The following is a 12,004-nucleotide window of genomic DNA, read 5'->3' on the forward strand; positions in this document are numbered from 1 at the left end:
GGTCCCGACCTGGTAAAGGCAACACCACCTAACTATCTTAACTTCGTCCTGGATAGACCAAAAAAGAAGGGCGGAGGTCTGGTTATCATTTATCAGGCGTCCATTCAAGGACACTTTTTTCCAGCTACCTCCGGGGCGTGTGAGGCCCTGGGGTTTAAACTGGATCTCTCTAACCATTATTCTTTTAAGGGCTGCCTACTTTATAGACCCCCTGGGACGAAGTCCCTTTTTCTTGATACAGTTGGTAGCATTCTAGAGGAAGCCTTCTGTGCCAACTCCTACACCGTTCTGGGTGATTTTAACTTTTATTTGGAAGATACCGCTGATGCTGACACCTTGGCCTTAGTGGATGCGATGTCTGCAGCGGGTCTGACCCAGTCGGTAGTAGGGCCAACCCATCAGGCCAGCCACACTTTAGATGGGATATTTTCCAACAATCCTGATCTGGTATTCCTCAAAGCCGAACCATTGCCCTGGACAGACCATGGGGTGGTGCTGTTTTCCATCCTCAGCCCACGGGTCAAGACAACGCCATGTGAGGGGCAAACAAGTAGGATGTGTAGGGCTTGGAAAAACATCAATGGTATTGCCTTGGAGGAGCTGCTTATGGCCTCTGGCCCGGCCCTATCTGCAGACGTAAACGTAGCTACTTCCGAGTACACGGAGTGGATTGATGGGGCCTGTCTCAAGTTGGCTCCTCCTAAGAGATGTCGGCCCACTAGGCTGGCTCCATCAGCTCCTTGGTACTCTGACGCGCTCAGAGAAGCCAAAGTAGCATGTAAAAAACTAGAACGTATTTGGCTAGCCAATTACACCGAGCTTGATAAAGAGAGACTGAAAGCCTGTCAAAGGGCTTATAAAGATAATATTAGGAAAGCTAAGAGTGTCTACTTCACAGACCGTATTGAGAAGGCCAAAAACTCAGCAGAGGAACTTTTCGATACAGTGGCCAGCCTGGCCTCTCCCAAATCGGTGATTGTGCCACCTAATGTAGAACTTTGTGAGTCTTTAGCAAATTTTTTTCTGAACAAAGTTCAATTGATTTTTATCTCTCTTGAACCTCTGGTGGTCCAGAGTCTCTTGGAGACGCCCCACGGGAATACTCCGGCTGGACCCCCGGGGGCTACATTCTCGACCTTTGAGCCAGTCAAGGCAGGTGATGTGTTAAAACTTTTGTTGGCCACTAAATCAGACGCACCCCATGATCCTTGCCCGACTTCTACTGCAAAGTTGGCGGCCGCTCCTATAGCGGACCATTTGGCCCGCATTTTTAATTTAATGTTTGAGAAGGGGAACTTCCCTAAACTCTGGAAGCGGGGCTCAATCTGCCCACTCCTCAAAAAACCCTCCCTTGATATTGCGGACCCCAACAGCTATAGGCCAATATCCAGGTTGCCACTGCCGGCTAAGTTGGTCTAAAAAATCATGAACTCCCAGCTCTGTTCTTTCCTGCGTAATTCAAAGGGCCTAGACCCAGCCCAACATGGGTTTAGAGAGGGTCACAGCACCGAGACCGCTCTTATTAAATCTATAGAGGAGGTCCGGAAGGTGCTTGATGAAGGGGGCCAGGCAGTGTTGATCCTCTTGGACCTGTCTGCGGCCTTCGATACGGTCCTCCATGCTTTGCTGGTGGATCGGCTGGAGGGCTGGGGGGTCCATGGTCAAGCACTTAACATCTTGAAAGCCTTTCTAACAGACCGGGTACAAGTGGTGGCGATGGCGGAGTTCGAATCAAGACCTTTCGAACTCCCAGGGGGGGTCCCGCAGGGTTCCACCCTAAGCCCCACTTTATTCAATATCTATGTATCCTCTCTTGCCCCAGTGATCAGATCCTTCGGGTTTGAGCTAACATCCTATGCTGATGACACCCAGATTGTGGTCTCGGTGTTCCCGGGGACAGAGAGGGGGTGGCAGGCAGGTTCCAGGACTGCATGTCAGCAGTTAGCCCCTGGATGGCAAAAAGCTCCTTAAAATTGAACTCCTCCAAGACTGAGGTGGTTATCTTTGGGTCAAACACTAATCTTTAGAGCCCCAACTGGTGGCCCACTGACATGGGACCTCCGCCCTCCCCGCTTTTGAAGGTGAAGAATCTTGGTGTCATTATTGACAACCAACTCACCTTCAAACCCCATGTCAAGGCGTTGAGTTCCTCTATACATTGGACCCTGAGAATTATTAGGAAGGTTCTCCCCTTCCTACCGGAGGGAAGTAGAAAGACGGTGGTGACAGCTCTTGTACTTTCACGCATCGATTATTGTAACAGTCTTTTTCTCGAGGCGCAACAGGGGGTGCTCAACAAACTTCAAGTTCTACAAAATGCGTCCGGCCGCCTTATTGGGGGATTGCCCAAGTTTTCCTCAGTCTCCAAGGAGCTGGAGAAGTTGCACTGGCTCCCGGTGCGGAAGCGGATTCTGTTCAAGGCCCTCTGCATTGTCTTTAAGGCACTACACGGTCTTGGCCCTCTGTTCCTTCAGGATCATTTTCAATGGTACAGACCAGGAAGACAACTTAGGTCGGCCAGTCTAGGGCTGGTTAAAACGGCTCGGATCAGGAAGGCGCGCTGGGGCGGAAGGAGTTTTGTTAGGGGAGCTGCGATGGCGTGGAACTCCCTCCCTCTCTCCCTTAAACAGAACGAGAATCTGATGGCATTCAGAAAAGATCTGAAAACATGGCTCTTTTCCCTCTAGTACCCGAAAAATTCATTCCCCAGGAATTATCACTTCAGCGCCAGGACACCGACTGGTAATATCACGCTTTACAAGTGTTATAAATAAATAAATAAATGTCGACTCTGTTTAGTTCTGCACCAAGACACTCCGCCTGCAAAAGCAGTGTGTGTGTGTGTGTGTACAGGGCCTCTAAGGGTGGCAAAATAAGTGCTGCAGCCCTTAGGGACCTTCTCTGGTCACAGTGCCCTGGGTACCTAGGCTACCATTTACCAGGGGCTGACATGTGGCCAGAGATGCCAATTGGGTTTAGATTTCAATGCAGTTTTAGGGATCGAACACAGGCTCTGGGTACCTGATTGGCAGGAACCCAGGGCACACTCAATCAAAGTACATCAACAATTCAGCAAAAAGTGGGGGCATACCAATGCAAGAAAGATGACACTTTCTCACACACGGTCCTCCTTCTTTTCTTCGTGGTCGTTACTTGTCTGAGGAGGCAAGGTTCGGGGGGTGCCCCTAAATACTAGATTTAGGGGCATTACAGGTAAATAAAAGGTTTGGACCAATGGGTCCCTTCCTTGGGGTGGGTACACCCCCTATTATGCCTCCCTCCGGTTGGAGGGGGGTATATTCCTCACTCTGGTTCGCTGGGTCCCCCCATCTGTAAGATGGCGGGGACTGAGAGTTGTGCTTCACCTCTCCTCCCCCACCTGATGGGTGGGGTTTCAAAGGTGGGCACACCTCCCTTTCTCACTTTGTTTTCCTGCCCAAAGTAGGAGTCGAAACAGGTGGAGACCAGTTGCTGAGAGCAGCAAAAGGCTTGGGGAAGCTCACAAAAGCGGCAAGCCTTCGTGGACCCTGCCCATCCTGGGGGAGGAGGCTTGGCACCTCGTCCCAGGATGTGCATTGTTTCAGGCCACCGAGAGAAACAGGCTCTCGACCTAGGGGCCCAGAAACATGTCTGGTGGTGGCAGCTGAAAGCAGCTACTGAACCTGGGAGGGAGGTTGTTTTTCAGAGGGCATCTCTAAGATGCCCTCTGTGTGCATTTTACATTAAATCCCTCACTGGCATCGGTGTGGGTTTAATGTGCTGAGAAGTTGGATACCAAATTTCTCAGTGTTGATTTCAGCCATTATGGCACTGTGAAGTTCGTAATGACAGACTCCCAGCACCATATACTCTTCATGGCAGTACTGCACTTAGAATGTCGAAGAATGGACTTAGACACTCTAGAGGTAAAGGGCTAATGCACCCTCACCACTGGTATAGTGCACCCAGCTAGAGGGGTCACTGATGTATGCCAGGGCAGTGGATTGTAGGCATGGCACACCGGGATGTGTGCCATGTCGACTCTTCACTTTGTTCTGCACCAAAACTCGCATCCTCCAAAGGCAGTGTGTGACTGTCAGGGTACAGGGCCTCTAAGGGTGGCACAATAAGTGCTGCAGCCCTTAGAGGCCTTCCCTGGTCACAGTGCCCTGAGTACCTGTGTACTATTTACCAGGGCCATTTACCAGGGACGACCTGTGGCCAGAGATGCCCATTGGGTTTGATCTTCAGTGTGCAGTTTTAGGGAAATAACATAAGCCCTGGGTACCTGATTGGCAGGAGCCCAGGGCACACTCGGTCAAAGCACATCAGCAGTTCAGCAAATAGTGGGGGCAACCATGCAGAAAGAGGGTGCTTTTCACAGTTATTCCTATACATACTTCTGCCTGTTGTTAAACTAAGTTACATTATGTTCTTTGAATGTCAAGGGATTGAACCATCCATCTAAAAGAGGGAGGATATTGGTTTATTGCAAAAAATTGAAATGGGACATGACCTTTTTGTAAGAAACTAAAATAGATGTAGGGTGGGTGCATGCCAATACGTATAGGTTCCCTGCTCACCTCAAATAAAGGGCTGAACTTAAGTGTTGTTAACCATAAGGTTGAAATTCTCAGTCATTTCATCTGAAGCTGATGGTGGGTGATCACCCGACCACATACAGTCAGGCTTGATGTTTGTGATGAAAATCTCACATAACTGATGACCTTAAATTCCTGACAGAATCCTAAGATGGTAAATACCTTACCACCAGATTCCATTATCCTTCTGGTCGATGTTATCTTCCCAATGGCAGGCAGATAGGCTAGGAAATCAAAATTCAAATGTCTACCCACACAATTTCACAAATCCAGGATTCATCCTTGCAAAAACACATCCATATATGTCTGGAGAATGTATCAACCAGATAAACAAGAATGTGTTGTTTACATTCCTCTCACCATAGTTATTTGAGGATACAGCTCATTCGTATCGACAGAGCACTCATTGCACTCACAGATACAAGTGAACCAGTAGTAATATCGGATTATGAATGCGTTTCTGTGACTTTCAGCTTGTGCAGTGGGGATACTCGCACTGAAAGCGTGTGATAGCACATTTAAATCCTTTCAGAGAAGAGCCATCTTTAAAGTTAAAGCAAACATTTTCTGAATATCTAGGGTTTTTTTCATTTGTGGGACATAAGGACGGGATTTGTTTCCAAAACCAATTAAGTCTCCTGCTGGCTCCTACTTTTTTGTTTTGTAAAGCTACCTATTTAATAGTAGATCAGCACCCAAAAAGAAATCCACATGGGTAGTCATCAGGTCTTCAAAACTGAAAAATGTATATTAATAGGTTTATGCTATCCCTCTTGCACTCTTCAATATTCTGATTTTGTGTTTGGAGACATCAGCTGTGATGGGGAACCAAGATAAATGGTAATTACATTTTCTCTTTCTATGATATCTGTCCCTGAGATGGATTGGCAGGGCCTTCTCTGTATGCATTTTTTTTCTTTGTCTCTACTCGTTTTGGGGAGGAATTGGAGGTATTGTGACATTTGAAACTGTTCTCTTGTTCTTCAGATGTTCTCGCCTCCCATGCACTGTGAGTCAAAGGCCAGTCCTTCACCAGAGAAGATGGATTCTGAGAAGGATGTGAAGCCTGTAATAAAAGATAAGATGATCGATGGGACTTTGGCATCATTGTACGATCAACCAAGACACATCCAGTATGCAACGCACTTCCCCATTCCTCAGGTATGAGCTCGGTTGGTTCTTTACTGAAACAAAAACACACTGTTGGTGGGGCCCCACCCTAAATTCACCTAATGCCAAGGAAGTTATAAAACCTGCGTAACTATACTCAGCCCGACGTAAATATATATGTAGTTTAGTGAAGCAGCGCCATGTTGCTGTCTGTCCACTTTATGACTGTTTCAAATCTGGATGTAAAGCTAGGGTTGCTGACCTTCCTGCAAGCACTGGAGATTCTTGTTGTCCTCGGGGTGAGAAGCCTCTGATCTAGTTATTAGTTTAAGTTGATGTTGCCACCAGGACTTGGAGAACACAGTATTTTACATGCAGTCGTAAACTACGACTGTAAAATATATCCCTCTGCAAACCGCTCCAACTCTAATCCACATCTTAACCTGGACTACTGTGCCTTGAAGTTATTCTTTAGAACTAAACAAGTATTTGTAGTAGAGTTAACACACACAGTATTTTCTTGTGCAACTAGAACTACCTTATGTTAAATCATACTGGGAGAGGTCATACAGCATCATATGTAACAATAATCAGCCCACATCCAAGATTCAATGGACAGTCGTAGAGGTAACACCAAACGTGTTTGTGTACTTAAGGATATATAAAGTAACAGAATTACACTTTGGATAAGGCAAGTGGGTCCTGATACCCAGAATCCACTTAGCATGTATCTGACCACAACAGCCTATATCCCGAAACACTCGACCGACAGTGAAGCGCTGTGGCCTAGTTGGTACTGATAACGTTGCAGCTGGGAGTTGAATTCACAAGTTTCTTTTTTCCTGTCCTTTCGCTAGGAAGAATCCTGCAGCCATGAGTGCAACCAGCGCTTGGTGGTTCTCTTTGGTGTGGGGAAACAGCGAGATGATGCCCGACACAACATCAAGAAGATCACCAAAGATATCTTAAAGGTGTTGAACAGGAAAAGCACAGCAGAGACTGGTTAGTATGAGCTATTTTCTCTGTTATCGTTATTTGACTTTTGATGGCGCGTCATTCTTTTTCCCCAATGAATGGAGACAGTTTATGAATGAAAGTGTTTTTCTCCTGTATGTACCAGTGTAAGATATCTTGTTGCTGTGTGTGACATGCCTTGTTAATGCAAGCAAGAGAAAAAGCAAAGGTGGGGGTGGTATTACGGAAGTGCCCCAGGTGCGGAACAAGCATGTGCACCCGCTTTGCTCAGCCCTGGGGCACTTTGGTATTAGAGAGGGAAACAGAAACTTTTGAGGCCCCTTCTGTAATACTGATGGCGCGATCACCAGAGGGTGTTTCCATCATTTGCAAGGGGACATGGCACCAATGAAATAAGGGAATCTCTTTGCCTCTGCGCCTGCGCTGTATTATGGACACAGGTGCAGAGGCAAATAAGCTGTCAGAATGTGCGCTGACTGTCACTGTACCCCCTGATAGCAGCCCTCTGGAGGTGCAAGGGGCCTGTATGGACCCTAGGATATTCCCTTGCAGGCGGGTGTTTTCACTCATTGCACCCGCCTGAAAGGCGATCTGTAATCCCCTTTAAATGTGCAGGCGGGTTGCCGCCTGCACAGTGAAACACAGAGCTGCTGCTTCCAAGCCACTCCGTATTTCATTTGAATGCGCTGCCCCCAGGGCAGCACGACTTCGCAGCGGCTCTTGAGGCAGCACTTTCAGTATAATACGGCGCATCTCCTTGTTTGCGCAGCTTTATGGACATGCCGTTCGATAGCAGCCACCTCTTCGGTGGCAAGCAGATCATGCGCTGGAACGCTTTAAGGACTCCAGGGCTACGGCCAAGTCCTTGGGCCTGTCGGCCCCGCGCCAGCAATCTTCTGCACAGCCCTCCTTTCGTGGGAGGGGTGTCCACACACGTCCTGCCAGCCACGGGCCGTAGACTAACATTCAGCGCGGTGGCGGGCGTGGTTACCGTTGCGGCGGTAACAGGGGACAACGGTGCGGCCAGTCCACATCTACCCCCGCACCATCCGCCTCGAAGCCTTCCTAGTCCGAGCTTTCAGGCCCATTTGACGCCCAGTGGGGGGGCAGGGTTCCCAATCACCTCCTCCACTGGTGCACCATCACATCGGATAGGTGGGTGCTGCAAATCGTCCGAAGGGGCTACTCCCTCCCCTTCGAGGCCATGCCACTGCAGTACCACCGCGTGTCGGGTGATCGCTTGCAATTTCTGCAAGAGGAAGTTTCGGCCCTCTTGGCCAAGGGGGCCATCGAGCGAGTTCCTGGGCCAGAAGTAGGACGTGGTTGTTACTCCCACTACTTTCTGGTTCACAAGAAAGGCAAAGGGGGACTACGCCCTATCTTGGACCTATGGAACATCAACGGCTTCCTCCGGAAGGAGAAGTTCAAGATGCTGACTTTGGCTCAGGTCTTAGCTGCCCTGGACCCGGGAGATTGGATGGTAGCATTGGACGTGCAGGACGCATATTTTCACATCCCCGTCCTGCAGGCCCACCAGCGCTACCTGCAGTTCACGGTAGGCCTCGAGCACTTTCAGTTTACCGTGCTCCCCTTCGGCCTTACCAGCGCCCCACGGGTGTTCACGAAAGTGATGGCGGTGGTCGCTGCTCATCTGTGCAGGTTAGAGGTTTGTCTTCCCCTACCTTAACGACTGGTTGTTGAAGGCGGGCTCGCCCCATACAATCGTCAGCCACCTCCAGACTATGGCCGACCTCCTGCACCTGCTGGGGTTCTCCATCAATGTGCAGAAGTCGCACCTGTGTCCCTTTCAGAAGCTCCCCTTTCTCGGAGCGGTTCTAGACTCGGCGCATTTTCGGGTTTATCCTCTCGAACAGCGGGTTCCGGATTTTCAGGCTCTGATTCCAATCTTTCAGCCGTTATCCCGAGTCTCGGTCAGGTTGACTCTGTGGCTTCTGGGGCTGATGGCCTCCTGCATCCTTCTGGTGCATCATGCCAGGTGGCGGATGCGGGCTCTGCAGTGGGAGCTGAAGTTTCAGTGGGCCCAGCATCAGGGCAACTTGCCCGACCATGTCTTGATCTCGGAGGGCACTGCAAGACAGTTGCACTGGTGGCTCACGGACCGCGATTGGGTCAGCGGCAGATCCTCTCCCTACCCCAACCGGAGCACGTAGTTGTGACGGATGCGTCCCTCCAGGGCTGGGGGGGGGGCCACATGGGAGAGGCGGAGATCAGAGGCCTCCGGTCTCCGCCGGAGTCCCGGCTCCACATCAACCTTCTGGAGCTGGGGGCGATCCGGCTTGCACTGAAGACATTCCTCCCCTCTGTCCTGGGGAGTGTAGTGCAGGTGCTCACGGACAACACCACCGCCATGTGGTACTCCAACAAACAGGGCGGGTGGGGTCGCGGACCCTATGCCAGGAGGCTCTGCGCCTCTGGCAGTGGCTGGAGCATCAGAGCGTGACCCTGGTGGTTCAACACCTGGCAGGTTCCCTGAACGCCAGGGCGGACAACCTCATCAGTTCTGCGCATTGGAATTGCCAAGGCGGCACTCGCTCGGTGACGCTTTTCGTCGCGAGTTGAATTGCCGTCTGTTGTATGCCTTTCCGCCTATACCACTTATGCCTAGAGTGCTGACTGGGCCCAAGTCATCCTTGTGGCTCCTGACTGGGCACGAAGATACTGTTATCCGGAGCCACTCAGCATGTCAGTCAATCCCCCGATTCGTCTGCCTCTTCAGGAGGCCCTTCTGTTGCAGCAGAAGAGGACGGTCCTCCACTCGAACCTGTCCAGACTCTACCTCCATGCGTGGAGCTTGAGCGGCGACAGTTGAGGCCATTTAACTTGCCTCCTGCAATCTGTGATGTGATTCTGGTAGCCAGGCGTCCCTCCACAAAATCGGTATACGCCTGCAGGTGGAACACATTTGTGGCATGGTGCACAGCAAAGGCTGTGGATCCCCATCCCTCAGGTCGGGGAGGCGAGGTGAAGCACTACCCCGGGCTATGGCCATCTTGAAGATGGGGAGCTCTGCCCAATCACAGCTAGGCTCCTGACCCCCTCCCACAGGAGAGGAGCAGGCTAGGGGTGTACCCACCCCAGGACAGGGTCCTAGTGGCCCCTGCCCTTGCCCTACCTGTAACGCCCCTAAATTTAGTATTTAAGGGTACCCTGAACCTTCCTTCCTCAGATCCCGATAAATAAAGAAGAAAGAAGACCAAGAGGAAGAAGACCCGCCGTGCAGCTGCTATCAGGATGACAACAACTGACTTGGCCCCAGCCCTACCGGCCTGTCGACCCTGGACCCTGCTCCTGCCTAACCCCGGCGACTCCTGCGGACAGCAACCTTGGGACACCCAGAGGACCTGCCTGCCTTGACCCTCCTCAAGATTGGGACTCCCCATCAGCAGAGGCTCTGCTGAAACAACCCCCCTGGTGCCAGCCAGGAAGCTCCGGACCAGCCAACTCTGCACCCGTCGAGCCCGGCCCGTGCCTGAGTGAACCAAGACCATGAGGACGTCCCCCTGGTGACTGCTACATGAAGTCCAGTGCCCAAAGACCCTCCTCGCCGAACCAGATGACTCCTGCAGACTCTGAACCAGGGGCCACACCAACCGCGACCAGCTGATGGTAAGCTTTTCCGACACCCCTGCACCCGGAGCCCTACAGCTCCCTGTGCCTTCCTTTGGGGTACCTACCTGTGCTCCAAGATCCCAACTTACCTCTCGAAGTTCTGGTCGTCCCTGGAGAGTCTCCATCCCCGAGCCTGCAGCCTTTGTTCCATTTTGACCTTTCTTATTGGATAACATTGAGCGCCCGATGGCTCAAAAGCACCCTGCACCCAGCCGCTCGAGTGCCGCTGGCTGTGCCACCTTTGCCCTATCCTACTTCCTCCTTTGCTCTGAGCAAGTGACCAGGAGCCCAGCTCCTACAGCCGCGTGACCTGCTAGTCAGCATTCACCAACCAGAGGCCCCCTTTCCCGCTTTGGATAACATTGGGCCCAACTACCTCTGCACACAGCTGCCCCTGTGCCGCTGAGGGTGAACCAACTGTACTTACCTGACCCTTGGGGTCCCAGAACCCTAACTTCACCAGTCGAGTTGTTGTGTTTCTATCTAGGACCCTAATTCGATATTCCCGATTCATGCCCTTATGTGGTTATAATCAATAATATCCTGATAAAGGCATAAGAATCATATCCATATTCAGTAATAGCCCATGCAGTCCAAAGCACAGCCCGGCTAATCCCATCGACTCCTAGAAAGCACAACGCGTTCTTTAAACAAACCAAGCCTCCAGCAGCCCGGGAAATCCCCACCTGCTTTTGTTTTGATTTGAACAAGAACTCCTGGAGTCCAAAAAGAACTGTTAGTTCTTATTAATAATAATAATAATAATACTGGATTTTATACAGCGCAAACAGCTACCTCGCGAGGAGGTGTCCCGGCGCTAGTAGATCACTGATAACCTTAGGCATACAAAATAAGGGAGCTATTATTGACGTCTTATGTCCAACCTTCCGTCAAACTCTGCACATTTCAGTTATAAATATACCAACAGTTGCCTTAAGCAAACAAACAGTGGTTTGGAGCAGAGCGGCCATCTACTTGCCCGAGAGCCCAGCTGATACGAGAGCCCACGGAAGCCGCCCCTCCCGTTTGACGCACTGAGAGAGACGCTGTCTTTTTCTCCAGCCGAGAAAATCCAGCTCCGGTGTTTCCAGCCTACCCTTGCGGGTTGCTGGGGGATCAAGTCCTGAGGAAAGAGATACCAGACCTCCCACATTCTATTACCAAGGTACGGTGCTGACTAAACCCTTAAGAGAATTTTTGATGCAAATTCTTGGCAAAACAATCTTTACCAACTTAACTTAAACTGCTACTTACTTACTCCTTCCCAAGTATTAGGCTTAGGTCAGGTACACCGGGGTAGGCGTAGTTAGAAGCACCAGTTGAGTACGTTAGTCAAATGTTTTTATGTATGTATATATTTTATCCATTTTAAAGTATCATATGGCTAAGAAACCATATCAATGCTTTTACAGTTTTATTTCATAATACTACTTTTACTGTACGCACTTTACTTTATGATAAGTATTGCAATTGTGGCAATTCATTTCTCTTGCATGAGAAAGAAGACTGCTCAATAAATAACACCTTTTATTGAAAACGCCCGTCACTCTATTTCTCTGCACTCTGGTGAAACTAAGTATGCACGGTTGAGTGAGTTAAATAGCTGCCTATTGTTTTCAGACGACTCTAGAGATACACTCTTATTCTGAGGGAGCAAAGTTGTCATGTTTATGCGGTTGTCAGAAACTGAATCCCTTCTTGTCTGAGTC

General features: G+C 50.1%; 1 protein-coding gene across 7 annotated transcripts in view; it reads left to right on the plus strand.

Annotated features, from left to right (window-relative positions):
• Window positions 1–12,004, plus strand: part of MED12 (mediator complex subunit 12) — an 820,436-nt gene that overhangs the window by 237,858 nt on the left and 570,574 nt on the right. For all 7 annotated transcript variants that reach the window (XM_086918278.1, XM_086918283.1, XM_086918279.1 and 4 more), the window contains exons 15-16: window positions 5,568–5,741; window positions 6,548–6,692. In XM_086918278.1, the coding sequence (XP_086774404.1) occupies window positions 5,568–5,741; window positions 6,548–6,692 (319 nt within the window). The remainder of the gene's footprint in view (window positions 1–5,567; window positions 5,742–6,547; window positions 6,693–12,004) is intronic.

The sequence above is a fragment of the Lissotriton vulgaris genome, chromosome 4_1 (genome assembly GCF_964263255.1).
Source record: "Lissotriton vulgaris chromosome 4_1, aLisVul1.2, whole genome shotgun sequence".
Lineage (NCBI taxonomy): Eukaryota > Metazoa > Chordata > Amphibia > Caudata > Salamandridae > Lissotriton > Lissotriton vulgaris.